A 24,175-nucleotide genomic window follows, 5' to 3' on the forward strand; every position below is an offset into this window, starting at 1 on the left:
CATGGCAGGGGAGGGGCTGAGCCCCCTCCCTGCTTCGTGTTATGACAGGGGAGGGGCTGAGCCCCCTCCCTGCTCTTTGTTTTGACAGGGGAGGAGGTCGAGCCCCTCCCTGATTTTTGTTACGGCAGGGGAGGGAGCCGAGCCCTCCTTGTGCCTCTTTTCTCGTTAGGCGGGGGCATCGCTCCTGCCTTCATTGTTTTTTGGCTGGCCGAGGCAAGACCCCTTGCCTCGCCTTTCCCTGGCATTAGGCGGACCTCCGTTCGTTGTTGACAGGCAGGGGCTTTGACCCTGCCTCTCTTCTACCTTGTCAGGCAGGGGCGCAACCCTTCCTGCCCTAGCTTTATGAGGGCAGGGGTGAACCCCCTGCCTCCTCGGAGTCCGCTGGCAGCAAGTCAGTAGGGGCTCGCAGCCCCTGCTCCTGCTTCTTGCGCTTATAGTAGGTGCGCATGTGGACGATGTCCCTGCTTCTGCTTCCCTTACATCAGGACGACAATAGTGCCCCTGACTTTCTATTTCGGTATTAACTTGCTAAGATCGCTACTTTTGCAGCTCGTACAATGGGTCTCGCTCGCGCTCCGCGACTCGAGCCGCCAATCGCGTACATCCGCAGACGACAGCAAGCTTGCAATTCTTAAAGGTAAAGAAAGATTGCACAAAAGACTTGAACAATTGAATTAAGTTCAATTAACTAAAAAAGGACCATTATATATATATATATAGAAATATATATATATATATAGAAATATATATATATATATATATATTTATACAAATACGCATTTAACTCAAGGATGTGGTTTCACGATCCTTGTTCTTTACTTTGCCGTTGCGCATCGCGCAAAGGTTTTGTGTTGCACTCCTGCTTACAGTCTTTACTTTGCTGTTGCGCATCACGTAAAGGTTTTGGGTTGCACTCCTGCTTACCGCCTTTACCTTGCCGTCACGCTTTGCGCCAGGCTCTTGCTTTTGCATATGTGTTGTTACTGCCTTGCTATTGCAGATGATGCTCAGGTTCTCGCTCATTGCATACGCGTTTGAGGCTTCCTCGTGAAGGATGCAAGAGACATCTATCACTCCCTCTTGCGACAAGAGTTCAGTCGGGAGCTGGCGATACACCTTCGTCTAAGGAGAGGGATACCTCGTAAGGATCCTGGCTCTTTGTGTGCGCAGTCCTGCAGAGTCGACTTGAGATTTTAGGGAGCTACGCAAAAGCATCAAAGACTGCTACAAATCGAAGCATTTGGAAGGATGTGATTGGCTGATTCTGCTCGCATTTTTGGCATATCTCGGGTAATCCTGAATTGGGGGTTCAAGCGAACTTCTTAGCGGGTGTTCTGTTGAGAAACCCGTATCCCGTCTATCAAGGCCGGTATCAAGTCATGCGATGCATGTAGATACCTCGATAGCGGATGCGATTCAAGATAATCACATGCATAATGTTGGTACAAGGTACTGCTGTTTCAAAAGATAAAGTAAAGTTGATAAACTTTGCATCTTTGTGAAACACTCTTGTTGAGGCTTCTATTGAGGAGCTATACCCCCCTTCATCCTAGAGTACTTGTAGTCATGCACGACACGTCTAGTACTGCGATGATCAGATGAGATGGTCGTGCGACCTCGAACAACGCTAAATGCAAAATGTTGTAATCACATAAATGACCTCACATTCGCCTTCACAGGCAAGATGCTCGAGTGGTTTAAAGACCACAACATAGAATGGGTCGTTAGTTAAGCAACCCCTAACGTACCTATTCACTTCTATGTGTCTGTTAAGAAAGAAGACAGAGCGGTACAAACTCCAATGGACAGGTTGTTAACAACCACCCCACGGGCATTTGATCCGGCCTCCTCAGTCATTGGAGTTAGGGGAAAGGGGCTACATTAGTTAGCTCAACACTTCTACAGAAGTTGAATGCGTCCGTGGCACTGCCTCCATTGAGGAATCCTCTCTCAGCTAAAGCCATCCCTTTGAAGCGAACTCAACTAGCTATTCGGGTTATTGAAAATACATAGAATAACAGACGCCCGAACTAATCTCAATTGTTTCTACGTTTTGCCTGCGCGTACCCGCAAGCTAGTAATTATCGAAACATAAAGTCTGTTCACACTGGTCGTTGGGTCGTGAGATTCGCTTGCACTACGAATTCACTTGCACTACTGATTCGCTTGCACTACTGCTTCGCTTGCACTACGGATTCGCTTACACTACTAATTCACTTGCTTGCTCGATAGTTCAGTATGCTACTCGTTGAGTTATGCACGCCTGTCAAGGCGTTACTCTAGTTGGTTAAACTACTTACGCAATTCTTTGCAGAGTAATAAGGAGCTTCTCATACTAGTTAAATGCTTATAATAATAGCATTATGTCAGTTGCTACATATTAGCATGTGACTTGCTTTATCCCTTGGTTGAACTGTTTGGTGCTTATTGTAGCGTAACACTTGTTGGATTGCATCTCTTATGATTGATGTGATTGCATACAGCTCGTACGCTACGAACTGGTGGCAACTAGGATTGATGTGGCCGCTTGTCTTATAAGCTGCTTACATATTATGATATAACTGCTGCCGTATGATTCCTTATGAATGGCTTGTGATGCAATGGTTTATGCCTTACGATTAATTTAATTACATGTTGATGGACTGAGCCATTTTATGGTAATTATATGTTTTACGAGCATTGTTATGAGTGCTTGCCTTATTCAGTTGTTTTGTTTGGCTGGCGGGTAGAGTTAGTCACCCTTCAACCATAGAATCAACTGGATTGCCATATCTGCGGGTTCTCATGTGTCGTTTACACATGCTTTGAGGGCCTATTTGAAGATTGCAATATTCCTTGTGGCAAGAACACGATGCGTAGGATTATATGCTTCTATGTGAAGTGATACGATGCATATTGCTGATATGTATGATTGTACCCATATTGTGGCTACCGACCCCGAGGCGGTCAATGGTTTAGAGCAGTCGATTATTGATGCATGTATCACTGAGTGGGGTGTCTGTCGAGCACCTGATCTCCAAAGGATTATCTGCGAGGGCGTGTATGATCAAGACCAGGTACTCGGCTAGAGTGGTAGATTCTCTGTGAGGATGTACACTGTCCATGAACGGGTAGCCGCAAAGACGGTGAACTCCTGTGAGGAAGTGTATGGTCTAAGGCCAGGTATACCATCTAGGGCGAAATTCCTTGTGAGGTTATACATTTCCCAGACCAGGTGATCCGGCGTTGATCTTGTCGTTTGTATTAGTGGCTATCGACCCTGAGAGCAGTCATTTGTGTTGATGTGTGTATCACAATAATTTTCATTGGATATGACATTTGTTGGAGACCGACTTCCCAAAGGTTTCGCTGTGGGGGTATGTATGATCAAGATCAGGTGACCGGGCTAGAGTAGAAGATTCTCTGTGAGGACATACACTATCCACGAACGGGTAGCCGCAAAGACGGTGAACTCCTGTGAGGAAGTGTATGGTCCAAGATCAAGTATACCCTCTAGGGCAATAATTCCTTGTCAGGTCATATATCTCCCGAACCGAGCGATCCGATGCGAATCTTGTGTTTTTGCTTACCATAAAAAGTTATGGTGAACTGTGATGATCTTCTGAGATTGGTTGTGATAGCAAACTATGAATTCATAGTTTCAATTTTTTGTTTTAGCATGATTACATGCAGGACTCAGATGTGAGAATCAGATCGTTAGCGATTTGATTAGTGATTACGTTTTGGACCTTCTATGGAAGGGTGAGCTTTTCTGAGAAAGTATGACGCCTTTGTGAGTCATAACAGGTGATAGTTGACCGCGTAAGGCCTCAAGAGATGAGAATAGATTAAGGTTGTTCAGGACAAAGCGTTTGTTAGAAGTAGTGAGCGACAAACGATGTCCTGATGGTAATTAGATGCAGAGACCTCGTTTTAGGAACGAGAACAAGCTAGTTGCGTGGTGGTTCACAACCTACGATCAATTGAATCATATGCTGCGTTTGTCAGTTGCACTGCTTACTTGCTTTGAACTACTTACGCATTTGCACTGCTGACTCGCTTGCACTACTTACTCGCTCACACTACTTATTCGCTTGTACTACTTACACATTTGCACTATTCACCTGCTTGCATTGCTTACCTGTTTAATTGCATATCTACTTTAAACTACGTAACTTACTGAATTAAATATACTTAATTCAGTTTTTTGCGAAACTAACCCATTCTATGGGTTCAAGTGATGATTAGGTACACTACGGGCGATGGCGCGATTGCAAGATGACTTCAAGACTTCTTCTTCCTGTTCTTAGCTCGCGTTCTGCACGCTTGGGTTTGTATCGGATTTCCCTTAGGATATCCGAATCTTGTGAATTTTGGTTCTTTTAGCTAACGTGCCCAAAGTGTTCAACTTGCCTTATGATTTATCAAAAGAAAAATCTTTCGTTGATTTCATAAACAAACTCTGAAGGAAAGAGATATTTCTAGTCTCTTGTCTGTTTTTCTAAAAAGGTTCGCAAGTTTGAAATTTGGGGCGTTACAAAATTGATGAACATCAGAATGAAAAGAAAAAACTTTCATAAGAATACAAAAAAAAAATAGTTAAGGTTCTAAAGGAAAAAGGGTTACCGCTCTTTCTACATACAAACAAAAAGAAAAATGAATACAAATGCCTATATATATAGGTAAATTCACACGCTAAAACGAAATCTTACATTGCTTAAAGTTGACAGAATGCATAAATAAACATTTTTTATTAATTTTTCATCAAAAGTAAACTTTCACAACAATCTAATCGTCCACACACACACACTAAAATGAAAATTTTCATATCCATAAGTTGACATGCAAAAGTTCATGAATTTTGTAAACTTTTTATGAATTCTGCATTGAAAGGCAAACTCTCGCAACCACAAATGCCAAACTCTTGACGAAATTCGCAAGTAATGGATTTTTGCAGGCAGTGTTACAAAATTCATACTAGTGCAAATTACATGATTTTGGCAAAAAATATTTTGTGAATTCCATTTTTAGTAAAATTTAGCGAGATTGGAAGACCATTGCAACGTAAAAAACAAAAATCAGGAGATCCACTCGTGCTAAGGGTAAACAAGTCCTAAAAAAGTTGAGAACTTGAAAAATTAGACACCGGACAAATTTTTAAATTTGTGGAGCATTTACAGAAACACATTAAATTTGTCCAACAGTATATGTGTGTTTGTCCAAACTCAGCTTGTTCAACCCAAGGAACCCTATGTCAAGTTGGAGCTCAGCTTGTTTATTAAATGAAATCAGTCTGAGCATCTAGCGAAAATCTCAGGAATCTCAGGGTGTGATGCATGTGTAATCTTTATTGTTCATCAATCAGCTTAAAGCTGGGTGAGAAATTTCATAGCAGAATGATTACACACTAAAAAAATTCGCTAAGTTCAAATTTATGGCAGTCAGTTGTCAAATGCAAAGTATATGATACGGTGCCAGCGATCATTTGATTGCGACTGGAGCCAGATGCGTGCTCGCATACGTGCTTCATTGTACCCCATCCATGCGCCTCAGACAGTGTAGCACTTCAGTGTTTCTTGGTTTATCTTTCCCATATTGTTCTAATAACTTGCAAACTAATAAACGGTCTAAATTAAAAATGACGGTGGAATAAGCTACACAAGTATGCTAAACACTAAAACCCTTTAAAATAAAGGCAAACATGGTGGGAACCGCACAAGCATCCATCTCCGTTCATATGCTGCAACATGGGCCCAGCCAAGCTCATCAAGAAGATCGATCTTCAATTCATAGAGCTTCTTCTTTGGTGGCTCAGAATCATCCTGCATGAGATTGCCCAATACCTGCAAAACAGTGTGCCAATTTTGACAAGGAATGAATGCTAGTCTATACGTTCCCATGGAAGTTCCAGCAGAACAGTTTCGGATGGAATTTTGTTCAGGAGATTGATTTGTTAAACCGACATCCATGGGGATATATTGATTATGTCTATATACTTTTACAAACTACAGAATCAAACAAGTTATCCATTTTTCATGCTATGGCAAATAAATGCATATTGAGAACTCATATGGAATAAAAACGTAAAAGATATAATAAGATGCTTATAAATTGTTTTGAGATAGAGAACATATAATTTATGAACAAAGCAATCTTTCTTTTTTTGATAAAATCAATTAAGTAAAATTGATATTTGAAAAACAAAAGTAAGGCATATAAAATAAAAAAATTAAAAATTTCTGGCATTTTTAATTGGAAAATATTGGCTAGCCAATTTCTCATGTTTTTTCGAGAAGAAAATTCTGATATTTGTCACAATGGTTACAAGGATGCATTCTATATTAAAGGTGCCATATATGTGAAAGATAACCAGACTGTTCCCACAATATAAAGCTTTAGAGATTCTTGCAACAATTTTGATGAATTAGAAAACTAAGTTCTTGCAACGTATGTGAAACATTTGAACGAGGGATTGATTGCACGAGACTTTCTCAGTATAGGTGGCTTAACAGATGGAATTTATAAAGAACACCCAACTGCCAAGAGTGGATTGCTCAAGGCCTGGTCGAAAAGCTTATAAAATGAACTAGAACTGGTAAAAAAAAATAAGAATTACCTGGATCACCAGGCATAAATATTTCGCTCCAAAAATTCATGCTTTCTTGGGCAAACAAACACAAATATATCCTAAAACTTTGGGACTGGTGCTCGCTGAATCAAATATAAAGCAATTACTTAGCAACAAGAAACATAAATTACCTTCAGTGCTGTTCCAAGTCGCCTACAGTGCTTTTCATGTAACACCGAAAGCAATGCATACTTGGATGATCGAACATCCACCCATCTTTTTAGTTCTTTGAAGTTCTCTTCAAACAAATCTGGACACTCCCCAGATGTAGTGCTGGATCCATCAACCGTTTGCTCTAGATTCTCAGTTGCACATAGTGGTTTTTCAACCTAATACAGAACATGGAGACTAAAAGCTCAACTACTAGCTCACTAACTTCCAAGAATCCCAGGGAAACTCAAGAATTCATCATAAAATATTAAAAAAAAAAATAAGAAAAAAAATGTGTGATCAAAATTAAGAGGTTAACTGAAAGATTTTAAGACCTGACTAGCCTTCATTTTGGTCAGATTCTGTGAAATTGCAGATACACTAAAACAGTTGGTAAAATAGTTTTGTGGTAACTAAAGCTCTTGAAAAGTTGCAATAAACGTTTTCTGATGACTGCACAAAGTTTCACTTATCATATTGCTGTCCGACATCTCACACAGATGTTCACATTAACAACAATTTGCCATCTGAAGTGCTCAACGGCTACCAACCATATTTGTACTCAGGGAAGCAGTCTAAATAAGAAGCTGAAGTTTTCTTTCAGATAATCTATATTCACATTATCATGCATTACATACAAGCTTTAAGTAGGAGCACTACAGGTGTACAATGGCCAAACATGGGCCAAACTCTAACTGTTCGAGTTGGGCTAATTTACCGTTGAACCTGAGCTCCAGCTCAACTTTTCATTATGAACAACCTTGAGGTCAGTTAGAGGCAGAATAATCATGACCAAGCTCGGTTTGATTGCTCATTTATCCATCTTATCATACATAGAACACACACACATTATAGGTTTATATTTGGTACAAACGAAGGTGCGGAACTATAGAGCTAGAAATCATAGGTTCAAGCTGTATCGATTCAATCTGACTGCATAGATGCATTCAGTATTGTTTATTTGGTAAGAATCAAACCTTGAATCATGTTTTTCAGATGTAAAAATATGAATTTTTAGAGTCATACAATTTTGGTACATTGTGGGCCAATGATTTTTGAAACCCTTAAAAACCCGGTTACATATTGCAATCACATGATTTAAAACACTTTCTACAAACCAGACCTTGTAGATGACATCATAGGGTCCAATTTACAAAAAAAGTATAGAAAAATATGAAAAAGTTTATTTCAACTCAATAGTTCCATACGATGAATAGAAACAAATATTTATCCATACATCAAAGCATTCACTTTTTTCAATTTTTCAACTTTATTCTAAATGTCCTAAAATTTAAAACTTGCCTAACTTCCCTTTGTATCTTTTGCAAAACTTAGATACTAGTAAGATCAATTATTTTCTTTACTTTAGTGTTGCATATTTTCACATTTTAAATGCCAAGATTTTTCCAAGACTTATTAGAGAACTCATGACATCTCAAGTCATATCGAAACAAAGTTATCTTGTTCACTTATATTGAATTGCATATCATGTATGAAATAAAGCATGTGTTAGATTTGTTCTAAATTGTTACTTGTGTACCTACCAGTTTTTTGTAAAACTGACCCATTTTATAGGTACAAATGATTATTAGGTCTGAGCGACACGACAAGCGATGGCGTGATTGCAAGATGGCATCAAGATCCTAGTGTTTCTTCTGGCATTCCGTGTCCTGGATATATCTTTTGGGTTTTAAATTTTGTATAAGGGTTTCCTAAGGAAATCCCATTTCGTATAAACTTGAAATTATCTTTTAATGCATATGGTTTTTAAATGTTGTTACGAATATGCAAATCCATTGTGAAATGGAAGTTTTACGGTAATGCACCCAAGGTTTGTCGACTTGTCATTTCGAAAATCGTTTTCACTGATTTGCTAAAACAAAAACTCTGAAAAACAAAATATTTTCTGTTCTCTTTCAAGTTCTTCTAAAAGTTTACAAGTTTAAATTTTTGGGGTGTTACACATGTAGAATAAGTCGTCCGTTAAAATAAGACCTGACATACTCATTCGTCTCTTTGGTTCTACCAAGAGAGAGAATGGGATGGTACAAAAACTTCAATTGACAAGTTGTTAGCAACTATGCTCCTTGAGTAACAATAACTCAGTGTTCCCGATCATCGGAGTTAGGGGACAGAGCTACCAAATATTATCCTAGGTGGTAGATCGCACTGACTTCTGCAGAAGTTCAGATGCATCCCTTGTCATTTATGCTTCTGAAAAATTCTCTTTCGGTCAATAGGCCGTCCCTTTGGGAGCGGACTCAACTAGTTGCCCGGAATATCAAAATAAATAGAATAATAAACCCCCAAAAAGTCTCAGTTTTTTTAACATTTTATCCTGTGCGTATCCATAGGTCAGTAATTATCCAAATAAGATTATCATGATCATTTTACTTATTCTGAAACTGCATGTTGCGAAAAGAATAACATATATGTTAGTCTTGTTCTGACTTTTGATATCTACGCACCTACCAGGCTTTCATAAGTCTGACCCGTTTTATGGGATACAGGTGATGATTAGGTTGATGCGACAGACGATGACGTGATGACATCATGACATCAAGAACCTACTTTTTTTTGTAATTTTGTATAAGGTTTTTTTTGTAACATCTCTTTTGTATAAACTTTATTTATCAAAACTTTTTTAAAGCTATGTGGTTTCAATGATTATATGAAGATCCAAAATCTCTGTGCAAAAGGTAAGGTTCACCTATAATGCACCCAAGGTCCGTTGACTTGTTCTTTCAAACATTATTTTCCATTGAACTACCATTTTAAACTCTGAAAAAGGATTGATGAAAAACTTTCAAATTTTTCCTAAAAGTTTACAAGTTCGAGATTTTGAGGTGTTACAAAGGAAGCATGAGAGTTCTTGAGAAACATGTACACTAGGAAGGACATGGTTCATTGGTGGGACTTTCATAAGAGGATGATGTCCTTGAAGCAAGGTGACAAATTCATCCGAGACTACAACAATGAAATGACCCTTTTTATGGAGGGAACTTGCCATCTTGAAGCCTAAGTGGGAGACCATTGAGGATCTACAACTTCGACAAGAACAAGTCAAAATGAAACAATTCTTTATGTTTCTTAATGGTTTAAGGCCCGAATTTGAAGAAGAATGATGTTACTCCATAAATCCAAAGTTCCTTCTCTCTAGGGGTGGCAATTTCTGACACGACCCGCCAACCCGACCCTTAGGCGGGTTCGGGTTGGGCTTAAGCCAACCCGTTTAATAAACGGGTTGACCCGCGTAAAGCAGCAGGGGCTGAGCCCCTACCGACAGCCATGAAGCGGCAGGGGCTAAGCCCCTGCCGACAACCAAGAGACAGCAGGGGGCCAGCCCCTGCCGACTGCACTGAAGCGGCAGGGGGGCCAGCCCCTGCCGACAACACTAAACGACAGAGGACCAGCCCCTGCCGGCAGCATCGATGCGGCAGAGGGGCCAGCCCCTACCGACAACATTGAAGCGGCAGGGGCTCAGCCCCTGCCGACAGCCAAGAAGCGGCAGGGGTTAGCCCCTGTCGACAGCAACAAGGAGGCAAGGGCCAGCCCCTGCCGACAGTCGAGAGGCGGCAGGGGGCCAACCCCTGCCGACAGAGAGAGGGAGAGAGCTCGGGAAAGGGGTGACAGGGGGCAACCGACCTCCCGTCGGTTTCCCTATCACCCACAGGGGTGAGGGGGTGTCGCAGGGGCCATTGGTCCCCTGCTGGCACTCCGGCGCACCCCCAGAGGGAAGAGGGGACGACAGGGGCCTCGTAGGCCACCTGTCGGGCCTCTGATGAGCACAAGAGAGGCGGGAGGGCGCAGTAGGGGCCGTGCGCCGCCTGTCGGCCTCCCGGCGAGGTGACAAAGAGGTGGGGTGAGGAGGAGAAGAGGGAGGAGAAGAGTCGTACCTGGGAGGCGGTGGCCGGCGTGGGTCACAGCGACGACGCTGGTGGCGAGCGCAACAACGGAGGAGGGGGGTCGTCGCGAGGGGATCAAAGGCTTTGAGAGGGAGGCGTGCCTCCCCTCGCCCTCCCTACAGTGCTCTTAAAGAGCTCGAGGGCGAAAAATCGGGGAAGCCTCGATTGGCTTCCCTTATCGGGTCGCAGGCGCGGGAAAGGTTGCGGCGCACAGGGGAAAGGGTTTTCTCCAAAACCCTGTCTCTTGTGTCGGGTTATTAAAACCCTAATGAAAAGGGGCCCGGGTCGGGTCTGGACCTGACCCGACCCGGCCCGGGTCCAATACATTTTTTTTGTGGGTTTTACATCCTGCCCCTCTTAAAAGAATTTCGTCCGCGAAATATTTATTGCCTTAAAGAGTCAACATACAGGTCAGGATATTTTTCCTTGATATCGTTTTCAGGTTCCCAAGTACATTTGTCAATTCCATGATGTTGCCACCGAACCTTTACAAAGGAAATGGTCTTTGATCTTAGCACTTGGTCACGACGGTCGACGATCTCCACTGGTTTTTCTTCGAATGTCAAGTCCCTTCTAATGTCCACATTATCATAATGAATGATGTGCGATGGATCGTGAACGTACTTCCTCAACATGAATACGTGAAAAACATTATGGATCTGAGCGTACTGAGGAGGTAACGCCAGGCGATAAGTTGCTTCTCCAATCCGCTCCAGGATTTCAAACGGTCTGACGTATCTAAGACTTAGCTTTCCCTTCTTTCCGAACCGAAATACGCGCTTCGTCGGAGATACCTTAACAAAAACCATCTCGCCAATATTGAAGGTAAGCTCTCGTCGACGTCTATCTGCATAGCTTTTCTGCCTACTCTGAGCGGTACAGAGTCGTTCTCGAATCATTTGCACTTGTTGAGTATAGTGTTGCAAAACTATAGGTGCCTCCAATCTTCGTTCGCCAACCTCGTCCCAGTAAACAGGTGATCGGCATGACCTTCCATACAAAGCTTCGTATGGGGCCATCCCGATGCTCGCATGATAGCTGTTGTTATACGCGAATTCCGCCAGACTGATGTGGGAATCCCACTCTCCCTTCTAGTCCATCATACAAGCTCGAAGCATGTCTTCCAAGGTCTGAATCGTACGTTCCGACTGCCCGTCAGTCTGAGGGTGAAACGCAGTGCTGAACTTCAACTTTATGCCCAACGCCAACTGAAGTTGCCCCCAAAACCTTGAAGTGAATCTAGGATCACGATCCGAGATAATCGAGACCGGAACACCGTGCAATCTCACAATTTCTCTAACATAGAGATCAGCGAGACTATCCAACGATTGGTTGAGACGGATAGGTAGGAAGTGAGCAGACTTGGTGAGTCTATCGACAATCACCCAAATCGTGTCATGCTTCCTCCGCGTCCTCGGTAGGCCGACTATGAAGTCCATAGTAACATCTTCCCACTTCCATAGAGGGATCTCTATCTGCTGTATGACCCCACCGGGTCTCTGGTGCTCGATCTTGATCTGCTGACACGTTAAACACTTCGATACATACTCAGTCACGTCTCGCTTCATACCGTTCCACCAATAACTGCGTTGTAGGTCCTTGAACATCTTCGTGCCACCAGGGTGAATTGTGTATCTAGACTTGTGGGCTTCCGCAAGAATTTCATCTCGTAAGACCGGGTCATCAGGAACCCAAAGGTGCTCCTTCAACCATATACTTCCGTCCTCCTTCAGACGAAAAGGTGTATCTGCCAGAATCGCTTGGGCCTTCAACTTCTCGTAGCGTGCATCCGTTTTCTGCACATTGATGATCCTCACTAGTAGCTCAAGTTGAGCAACAAGGTGGGATAAACCGATTGACTCTTGAGTGATCACGAAAGGTTCCCAAGAGGCTAGGTCTTCGACCAACCTCCATCCAACAAATAAGGCATTAATCGAAACTTCCGGTGCTTTGCGGCTGAGGGCGTCGGCCACGACGTTCGCCTTTCCTGGGTGGTAGGAGAGGGTGAAGTCGTAATCCTTGAGAAATTCTAGCCAACACTGTTGCCTCATGTTCAATTCTTTCTGCGAGAATAGATACTTAAGGCTCTTATGATCGGTGAATGCCTCAAACTGCTCCCCATACAAGTAGTGTCACCATATCTTCAGTGTGAATACCACCGTAGCTAACTCTAAATCATGAGTTGGGTAGTTCTTCTCGTGAATTTTAAGTTGCCGAGAAGCATAAGCGACCACTTTCCCTTTTTGCATCAGCACGGCCCCTAGGCCAGACCCAGAGGCATCAGTATAAATCACGAATCCGCCTTTACCAGAAGGTAAGGTCAAAATAGGAGCACTGGTAAGTCGCTCCTTCAATAAGTGAAAACTCGCCTCGCAGTTCTCGTCCCATAAGAATCTAGCCTCTTTCTTCAGCAATTTCGTCAAAGGTAACACAATTTTTGAAAAATCCTGAATGAATCTTCTGTAGTAACCTGCTAGTCCAAGAAAACTCTTGATATCACGTGCGTTCTTTGGTTGCTGCCAACTAAGTACAGCCTCAACCTTTGCAGGGTCCACGAACACTCCTTCCTTAGAAATAACGTGTCCCAAAAACATGACTTCCTCGAGCAAAAATACACGATATTACAATTTCTCCCAGACTTAGCCCTAAGTACCAAAATACACGATATTACAATTTCTCATCAAAGGCCTGAGACAGAGGGAACAAAGCAACATAGCTGAAGAAAACCACCTTTACAAAAGTAATAGGTGAAATCATGCATTATCAACTAAAAAGAGATGAGAAATCTATGATGAAAGATTTTTCCCTGATACCTTTCATTCTAAGGCACCAACAATTCATAAATTCAATATTGCAGATAAGGAGCTTTTGAGGCTTTTTTTTTTTCCAAAAAGATTAGGTTGCAATCTGCAGGAATATCATTATCTAAGGCTCTTCAAACTGTTAGGAACCAATGTCATTAAATGCTCAAAACTGAGGGTCATCTTGCAAGTTGCTTTGAAATTTACTCGAAACAAAAGAATTAAGGATTATACATAAAGACTCCATGCACAAAAAACAGAAACCATAGCAGAGCCAAACCTTCAAACCATAGAAGAGCCAGACCTTCAAAAGCAAGAGATTGTAGGATACATATTATACATACCTGGAAAAACTCATTATCTGCAAGTGCTAGTCCTTTTCTATATAATGCCTCTGCTAACTGATCACGTTTTGTTTCCATCTTCTTCTGGAGCTTCTGTAAATTTGCAAGGTTTTCAAGAACTATGATTGGCAAAAATTCTGATTTCTGGGAGGCATGATTTTCCAAGGAAAAGATGAATAATGAACAAAGAGGGCCAAGTTGAGAAAAATAATACTTACCACATCCTCCTCATTCTCAGGTTCACTTTTCAACAAGAAATATTTTGCCAACTCATCTTTATCAATGCTGTCAACAACTTCATTGGCTGCAGTTATGATCTGCATGAAGGAAGCATCTCGTGAAGGAGAAAGGATCTATCGGATCATGCTATTAGTAGTTAATCGGTAGCCACCACTATTGGTATTGAGATATTTTCAGCAGGTAATTTCACCTAAGAATTTGAGAACAACCAATTTCTTGGAAAAACCTCAGGAAACTATCAGAACTTTTTCAAAACTGAAAATGGAAAAAGCGGAAAAAGAAAACTTTTGCAATAACATCAAAAAATGAAAAATATCAAAGAAGAAAAAAGGAATTAAGAAAAATATTTTGTTTACAAAACAGAAAACATAAAAAAAATCTTTTCAGAACGTCATGAGGAATTATCATAAATATATTCACTAAATATCTTATATAAATATCCTAACATCTGAAAATACTGGAAACATTTGCACTGTGATATGTGCTGTGCATACACATTTCACTTTAATAGAAAACAATAAAAATGAAAAATAAGGAAATGGTGTTTGCAATTTTCAAAATGAAGAAATGCATGTGGAAGCCTTGTTAGCTGGTCTCAACGAATTAAAGAGATAGGATGAGGAAAATTCATTAGGAAAGAAAAAAGCTTTCCAAAGCAGACTTTAACTGACTATAACTAATATTAATCTCCCAAGTTGAGCTGACAAATATTAATGGCCATTTCTGATTAGCTTCCAACTCAAAAGCATTGGTGACACATGCATCTAACATCAAATCAAGGAATGAGCCCAAGAGTGAGTAAATCAATAAGAACTACCTCATTGTTGTGACTAGCTCTGTCATGATTATTATCCCTAGACAACAAGCCCTCCAGGATTTCGACTAGCAGTGGTGTGTACTTTGGGTACTCCATCTACAAGAGAAGACCCACTCAGCCACGTCTACAAGCGCAATCAATAACAAATTCTACAACAGTCCCAATACTTGGTATCAACAATGTGTTTAATTCAGGCTTTTCACAGGAAGTGTTCTTGCCTTTTTCAGAATACATGCATGATACAAAATTAGGAGGCAGCAGCCTGCTATATGATTTACAACAGAATCTACAGGTGTTTAACCTATTTCAATTAGGACATATGCAGTCTCAGGGTGCATGTACTAATGACAGAAGACCACATGGTGCTATCAAGAAAATTAGGCCTCATAAAATATGTGCATCATGTTTTGGTTCAGGATCATGGTAAGAATTTAAATTTTGTCATGTATGCATATGGATCAGCTTCAATCAATACCATTATACTGCATATAGAAGAAAATGACTTATATAGTGTTCAACAAGATCCTAAACTCTTTCTGCATCAGAAATTCCATGGTTTTCAAATTCCATTAGGGCCCTTTTAATTGAACTTTTACATGATTGCAATATATTTCCCATGTGGCACAAAAACAGCAAATATCAATTGTTTCTTAACAGTTTCTCACAGCATAAGGAGAAAGGGGTTTTACTTCATAAGAAAACGAGGTCTCATCTTGAGTTTCTCTCAACTAATGGAAGATTAAAAAAAAAAACTAGATTACAGTGCAAAATTCGTAGCCAATCTTTTAGTTTGAGAAAGCACTTACCATTTTGGACATGGGGCCGCATGACAACAAAATAAGTATTGTAATATGCTACCCTATTTTCCCCAATTCTGGCCTTAATTTTACTCCAAATATAACGATTTATATAAAAGTCAAACCTAGGTCCTTATCTGTCTAGGTGTTGTGAAAAGTGACCATAATAAACAAAAAAATTTAATAACTAAATTATGAAAGATTTTCTCCCGAACTTTTGACACAAAATAAGACAATTTTTAAAAATATAAGACCAAATAAATACTTTAGATTTTAAGAGGTGTAATTTTGGATCCATCTGCAAAATTCTGAAATTTGTACTGAAACCTTGAAGTTGACCTTTTTGCTTCAGGAATTTGAAATTTTATCTATTTTTAATGGATTCAAATAGAGAGGTATTTGCTTATTTACATGTAATAACCCAAGTAAATGGAGAATAAAAGATTAAAAAAATGAGGAAATTTATTGAGCGTAAAGGCCAAGGGCAAAATGGTAATTTCCCCTATAACCAACCAACCTAGTACACCCCTTTTCCGCCTTAGCCCTTCTATAAATACCCTTAGAGGGGTATGGGAAAGGGAAGAGAAAGGAAGAAGAGGAGCTAGGAGTGACGGGTGCCAGGGTGGCTTGCAGAGCTTCACATCAAGTGATTAATTATGGTTTGCTAACAAGGATTAGCCTTAGTTACTTTCTTATAACTATAGTTTTCATAATTAATGTTAGGCTTTCTTAAAATTAGTTTTGTAGCTATGTAGTCATTGCTTTCTAAAATTAGGGTTTTATTAGTTTTGTAAGTAATTATGGTTTTAACCATTAAGATTGAGTCATGATTTATTTTCCTGAGCAATTAGTCATAGTTTTCCAAAATTAAACCTAGATTTTCTTAAGCTTCGAATGTTTTTAATAGTTTAGATTTTAGTAATTAGCCTGGTAAACTCAATAATTGATTTTCAACTTTCATATCTTTTTCCAAATTACTAATTTTCATAAATCATGAAGTTGTATTCTTATTAAAAGTGGTTTAACAACCTCTTTCAAGTTAAACTGGTTTTCTAAATCCTTTCAAAAAGCCATCAATTTTTCTTCAGTTGCTTTAAAAGTAATTAACTACTACTCTTATGGATTTGATTATCCATTTTAATTGTATGTAAATGTCATTGTTGGCTTGATATTTCCCTATTTAAGTTTATTTGAAAGTGTTATTCAGAAAATCAAAGTTAGCATTGAAAAAGCAAATGAAATTTTATTTCAAATGATTTGAAACTCTTCAGTTCTAAAAGAATATTTCTTTATTGAATTGAAATATTTGCAATTTAAATGTCTGTTCACATAAATGCAAATGGTCCGCTGGCCAGATGATATATCGACCCCTTGACAACTTTATCGGAGTTGTGGGCTCCTTATTAAATAAGGGTGATCAGCTCATTTGGCTTATTATTGGGATTATTGGCCTAGTTTACTAAGTCCATAAAAATCACACGGCTCCTTGACGTAGCCAATAGGAAAGGTGGTATTCCCCACCAGTGATTGTGATGCATAGAGCTGGAGGATCTTGTCAGATCTCCAGTCTTTTACCTGTAGAAGACAGAAAGACAATAGGAAAAGGGGAATACACGAAACAGAGAGGGAACACGCACGCTGGGCGTCCTTTCTCATTGAATATATAGGTATTACAAGACATATTAGGGTACAAGTTTACCCTTAACAATAATTAAAAAATTACATGTCCACCTACAAGTGACGTCTAGAATATTAAGCATAAATGATTGGATCTGGATCTTAAGGATCCAATCCAAGATACATACAAAAAAAAACTGACGTTAAATTTTCACCCTCCCTCAAGTTGTACGTGGCCTTGTACCATGGACAACTTGCCCTTTTGTATCCAAAACTTGTCCTTCGTTAACCCTTTGGTGAATAAGTCTGCAACTTGATCTTCAGTTCTCACAAATTGAGGTTCAAACTCCTTGTCTTCTACCTTTTGCCTCACAAAATGCTTGTCTATTTCAATATGTTTAGCCCGACTATAATGAATGGGGTTGAAAGACATTAATCGCACTCTAATTGTCACACAATAAGAGTGTTCGTGAAATATGTTGTCCCACTTCAGTCAATATATGTCTGATCCAAGTGGCTTCAGCAGTGGCAGCAGCCATTGATCTATATTCGGATTCTGTACTTGATCTTGCAACAACCTTTTGTTTTCTACTGCTCCACGATATTAAGTTCAGCCCAATATAAATACAATAACCTGAAACTGACCTTCGTTCATCTAGATCTCCTCCCCAATCAACATCGCTGTAGACAACAATCTCATGTTTGGTTGTTCTTGACAGGCTCAGTTTATACAGAAGACCATCTCCAATCGTCTCTTTTAAATATCGAAGGATCATTTTAATGGCTTCCATATGCCCTACCCTGGGTTCATGCATAAATTGTGAGACTTGATTGACCGAGTAAACTATGTTAGGTCGAGTAAAAGTGAGATACTGGAGCATGCCAACCAACCTTCGATATGATGTAGGATCTTCATATAAATCTCCATCTTTTGAGCTTAACTTCTAGTGAAGGATGCATGGAGGGTTCAGAGGTTTACATTCTTTCATCTGCCTTTGTTAAGATATCCATGGTGTATTTGTGTTGAGTGAGACTTAGGGCATTTGATTTTCTGTCAACCTCAATTCCAAGAAAATACCGCAGACCTTTTCAATATGATCTCTAGAGTTCTCAGTAATAACAATATCATCAACATATATGATCAACAAGGTGATTACATCTCCCTGTCTAAATATAAACAGAGAATGATCTAAGAGTGATCGTGAAAAACTGTGTTGCTACCGAAAAACTGTCAAACCAAGAACGTGATGCCTGTTTCAATCCATAAATTGCCCTTCTTAACTTACATACATACCTTTGTGGATCTCCTTCAGCATATCATGTGGGCTGCTCCATATAAACTTTCTCTTTTAGATCATCGTGAAGAAAGGCATTTTTAACATCAAGTTGGCTTAGTGCCCATCCATGCATAACGGCTAGAGAGAGAATAAGCCGAATTGTCCCCATCTTTATAACATGACTAAAAGTTTCATCATAATCTAGTCCCTGTTCTTGGGTGAAGCCTTTGGCCACAAGCCTCGCCTTATATCTTTCAATGGTGCCATCTGGCTTGTATTCGATTTTGTATACCTATTTTGACCCAACAACATTTCCATTTGATGGCCTTGGAATAATCTCCCAAGTTCCACACTCATGTAGTGCCTCCATCTCATCATTCATGGCCTCAACCCACCGTCTAGAATGCACTGCTTGGTGAAAGGTAATGGGTTCATCCTCTTTGTCCAAAGCAGTTAAAAATAATTGGAAATCCATGGAAAAATTCTCGTAACTAACCCATCTCTCAATTGGATGTCGAATTTGATTGGACTTTCTAAGATCAGAATTTTGTGAGGATGCATGACCAAGCCTACTGGCCGTTGGCCTGTGCTGTTCTCGTCGAGTATATACAATGTCCTTGTACTTGTCGGGTTGTGGTGAGGCTTCTGCATTTTCCTGGTGACTAAAATTGTCATGTTGTTCAACTCTCTCTGTTAGCTGCCTACATTCTGCAGGACAACTGATATCGGCTTCAGTAAATAATTCTGAGCTCAACCATGGATAGTAGAATTCAGCAGCACTCGATGAGGAATTTGTGAAGCCTGGATGAGAATCAAAATTCACCTCATCAAAAACGACGTGTCTGGAGACTTTGATGCGCTTTGTCCTTGAATCATAACACCTGTAACCCTTGTAGTCATCTGCATATCCTACAAATCAACACTTTAGAGCATTATCTTGAAATTTGTGCCTTAATGAGCTGTCAACATGAACATAGCATACACATCCAAACACACGTAGATCATGGTAATTGGGATGGACTCCATGTAGAGTAAAATATGGAGATTTATTTTCCAAAATATTCATCGATAATCTATTTATAATATGAACCATGGTTGCCAGTCGAGGAAGCGGGAGCGAGAAGCGATACGGGAAGCGAGGCATTTTAAAAAATTTAGGAAGCAGGAAGCGTGGGACTACTTAGAAGCGAGTCACGAACCGTCTCGGAAGCGAGCTAGGAAGCGACCTAGGAAGCGAGGGGGAAGCGAAAAAAGAAGAAAAAAAAAATAATAAAATAGAAAAAAGAGGGAAACCAAGGGGGAAGCGCGTTTCCCATAAAAGGGAAACACATTTCCCATAAAAGAGAAGCACGCTTGTCCAAAAAAGGGGACGCTTCCCCACATGTTTTGAAAGCGCAACGTTTTAAAATGGCAGGGGGCCAATGGCCTCTGTTGGAACAGCAAAAAGGGCAGGGGCCTTCAGCCCCTGCTAAAATACTAAAAAGGGTAGGGGCCGATGGCCCCTGCCAAGAAAATGAGTAGAGAGAGAGAGAGAGACGCAGGGGCCAACAACCCCCCTGTGGCTCTTGGGAGAGGAGGCACCCCTGTCAGCTTGCTTAACAGGGAAACAAGGCAGGGGCCAAAGGCCCCTATCGTTTCTGAGAAGAAAAACGAGGCAGGGAGGGGTCCCGACCCTCCCTGGTAGAGACAAAAGGGTAGGCAGGGGCCCCACAACCCCTTGCCAGAACCCTCCTCACAAGCGGCAGGGGTTTTACCCCTGTCGATCCATCGACAACTGGTAGGGGCTAAAGCCCCTGCTGCACTGCCCTTCCTCGTCGTAAACAACCGACGGGAAGGGCCTTTTTGCCCCCGTCTGTCAATGACAAGGAGAAGAAGAGAAAAGGGAAAGAGGAGGCAGTGGAAGGAAAAAGAAAAGGGGAAGAAAGGTCGCTGAAGGAGCTTCGAGCTGTCGACGGTCGGACGAGAGGTCGCAGGTGGTGTCGAGTTGACAGGGGTCTCCTGGATGGCTTGTCGGAGAGGATCGCCGGTGGCGGTGACCGTGGACGAGCGAGAGAGAGAGTCAGTGAGGGAGAGAGAGAGAGAGAGTCGTGAGAGCGAGAGAGGGGAAAGGGAGGTTTCGAGAACCTCCCCCCCTTTTCCTCGCTGTCTTTAAGAGACAGCGAGGGAGGCGGTGCCTCAGCTCGGTCCGGGTCCGGATCCGACCTGAATCCATGGTCATTAATTTTTTTTTGAGTTTTACACTTTTATAGAAGAGAGGAAGCCTTGGAGGGGCTCCCACTAGTCGTTGGAGCCCCTCCAACGGTAAGAAATCTAATCGTTGGAGGGGTCCAACGACTAGTGTTGGACCCCCTCCAAGGTTGACTAAGTCAACTTTAATAAAAACGAAAAAGAAAAGAGAAAAAAGAAAAAAAGGAAAAGAAGAAAATAAAAGGAAATAAATTACAAACATATTTACAAGTGTAAATATGCGTAAAATAGAACAAAAGATAGAAATACCCCTGGGGTTTACATGAAGGGAATATATATATATATATATATTTATATATATACATATACATATATGTATGATACATATATGTATATGTATCTTTCGTCATATACATATAAAAATATATGTACATAGGAGAAACAATTTAACAGAAAGATCTTCTATTTTGTCTCAGAACTGTATTTCGGCTCGTAGAGATTGTAATGAAAGTTAAGAGATAGAGTTGTTCAAATGCTCTGTAGTTTTCTTTGCAAAGCTTTATTGGGTTTATTTAAAACCTGATGACAAAATTGAACAACCCGATAGTCACACCCTAAAGAAAGACGGAAGGTTTGTTTTGGAGTGTGACAAGTATGATTACTTATGTGAGCCTTAGCAGTTCAACTCTGCAGAAGGAAAGAAAATCACACATGCTTTCTCATGGAGAAAGAACCAAGAGCAGAAGCAATAAAGGGGGAAAAAGAGAAGGTGATTGAAACTGTTTTACATGTAGTTTTTGCTCCTCCTAGGGACCACGTGCATATTGTTTTCATTAATGCAGTTATATACTATTTGCTTTCTAAAATTTTCAACTCTGAGAGAAACAGAAAACCAGTAAAATGAAGAGTACTTCTTTAATAGTCTTGTCTTGGAAGGTCAAGTATGAGAATGCAGAATTTTCTGGGACTTAAACATAATATGCATAGTGCATGCATACATGTGTAGTTATCAAGTGAAAAAACATCATAACAATCTCCATACGATACATACAAACAAATTTTCTCTAGGTGGTTTTATGAGACATTTTTATCTTTATAGCATTTTTTTTTATCCTTTATATAACCTAGTCATTAATGGTTTTGATTAGCATTATCGATGAAGATATGAAAATTTTGACTTTACAAGAAACCATGTAGGGATTCATGCATATGCTTGTCCAACACAAATTACATTTCTTGTAGGCTTTATGAAGCTTCAGCATTTATGGAAGCACACAGACAACATTAAGTCAATATTAAAAAAAGTATCCACGCTTAAAAAGCAGATTAATTTACTGAAAGCATTACCTTCAGAGAATCGGATAGTGCCTTCCATTTGGAGACTTCCTCTTTAGTTCCCCCTTTAAGACTTGAAAGTACTTTCAGTTTGGCATTTCGGACCTGCCAGAGAGCAGTTATTCCAAATAATGCAGCAATAAAAAATTAATTATGATATTGTACAAAGAATTAACATGTGAAACCAATTATACCATCAAAAAGCACATAACCTAAACACATTGAACCATAAAAGTTCATTAGATACTGTCAGAAAGTAAAGTCCAAAGTAAAGTTGAAATAAACTTCAAAGGCCAGGGCAGACAGACGGCAGTTATTCTTAGTTTCTCGCTTTGGTCCAGCATAACAGTAAGAGATATCAAAAGTCCATTTAGCAAACCAAATTACTGTCAGAAATGTTGAATAGTGTAATATTTATGAATGTGTCATATGTATTTCTAGTTTTAGTGCTACCCACCTCAAATGTATATAGGATTATTTATGAAGGGCATTTTTGTATTTTTTTCAGAAGGTTAGAGAGTCGATCATTTTTGTATTCTAGTGTAGCCAAGGAGGTCGACCCATTTTGCTAGCTAATGAAGTTTTCACTGCTTCCTCTCTTCTTGTGCTTCTTCTATTCGTCTCATCCATATTCTAATTTGGTATCGAAGTCGTATTGGAGCTTGAAGAAGAAGACTAAGGGAGGTTTTCAAGGCTGGAAGAAGACTTCATCCTGGTTTGCACAGGATCTCATGCAAGGAGGTGCTGACGTCAACATCCAATATTCGACCATCAAATTTTCAGGTTAGAGGTACCAAATTCGTAGTTCTTGATTTTAGAAGCATTTAGAATCAAGAACTTCGATCAATCGGCTCAGATTATGATTTTTGGGTGATTATTCAAGCATTTTTTTTGTGTGACGAGTTTTTGGGGCAGTTTTGGAAAATCTGAGCATATCAACTGGTTCTATAGGTTTTGACGACTTCGATTTGTCGCATTAGGGTTGTTCTTGTGTTTGCAATGTGTTGGATGTAGATGGATGTTGGTAATTTGGCTATTGGGTGAAATCTAAAGGTGTTAAGAGTAGTTATCTCAGACAGTAACTGTGTTTTTCACTATTTGGCAAATCAACTGCAAGTTCTTTAGCTCTTTCTTGGCTGCAATAGGTTTGTATCTTTGATGTTCACATGAGTTGGGTCTTGTTTACTATACATTTGGGGGTGAATATTGTAGATTATTGAGTATCGGTAGACTGTCTTTCTCGTTAAGACTGGTGGATTTGTATTGGACTGCACAGTTGCCTCTTTGTATCGTGTTTTGTGTGCAACTTATATTGTAGTTTGAGAGATTGTTGGTGAGTATAGAGAAGAGGGAGAACATCCAGATTATATCCATGAAATTCGACGGGACTAAGTTTGCATATTAGGCAGAATTTATGAGGACCGTGATCAGGAGAGTTGGATATATTGGCTACTTAGATGGACCAAAATTGTAAAACTCGTCTTTAAAAAAAAAAAATCGGATCCAGGCTGGATCTGAACAGATCCAACCCGATCTGCCCCCCGTGTTTCTATATAAACACGGGAGGGGAGGAGTCTCCTTTTACGCTAAGGAGCTCCCCGACACTCTCTCTCTCTCCACGCTGTTCTCTCCCCCCCGACCTTCTCTCTCCCCTGCACCTTCGCTGGAACCTGTTAAAATATATGTAACTAGATATATATAATACCCGATAGGGGTATTATCGTCTTTTCACATAGTTGTTTTAGCAAACAACTATTTATTTTCTTTTATTTTTTTCCTTTTTTATTTATTGTCTCAAAATCCAACCCAAAAGGGGCCCCACATAGAGTCGTTGGGGGATCCCAACGACTCTATGGGAGCCCCCTTTTGGCTCTCCTTTTGAGACCCCTTTTAGGGTGCATAAATAGGGGTGAACCCCTTTGTATTCTTTATGCTTGAGAGCTTTCTCCTTCAATACAGTGTATTTATTTTGTACCTTTCTCAAGGCTTGTTTATGTTGTCCCATAGTGGACTTGGCTATTATCTCTCTTGTGTATTGGACCATAGTTGGTCATTGTGAAAGCTTTTAGCATTCTTTATTTTTCCCCATACTTCATTT

At 40.3% G+C, this 24,175-nt stretch overlaps 1 protein-coding gene across 1 annotated transcript in view; it reads right to left on the reverse strand.

The window, feature by feature from the left end:
• Positions 1–5,233: 5,233 nt before the first annotated feature.
• The window catches only part of TPP2 (tripeptidyl peptidase ii), a 194,840-nt gene continuing 175,898 nt past the window's right edge, over positions 5,234–24,175 (reverse strand). Inside the window, exons 29-34 of the mRNA XM_089995478.1 lie at positions 22,090–22,182; positions 14,865–14,960; positions 14,026–14,124; positions 13,808–13,900; positions 6,739–6,936; positions 5,234–5,822 (exon numbers count right to left, since the gene is read on the reverse strand). Of these exons, the coding sequence (XP_089851604.1) occupies positions 5,664–5,822; positions 6,739–6,936; positions 13,808–13,900; positions 14,026–14,124; positions 14,865–14,960; positions 22,090–22,182 (738 nt within the window). The 3' untranslated portion in view covers positions 5,234–5,663. The remainder of the gene's footprint in view (positions 5,823–6,738; positions 6,937–13,807; positions 13,901–14,025; positions 14,125–14,864; positions 14,961–22,089; positions 22,183–24,175) is intronic.

The sequence above is a fragment of the Nuphar pumila genome, chromosome 2 (genome assembly GCF_984573655.1).
Source record: "Nuphar pumila chromosome 2, dmNupPumi1.hap1.1, whole genome shotgun sequence".
NCBI classification, from domain to species: Eukaryota; Viridiplantae; Streptophyta; class Magnoliopsida; order Nymphaeales; family Nymphaeaceae; genus Nuphar; species Nuphar pumila.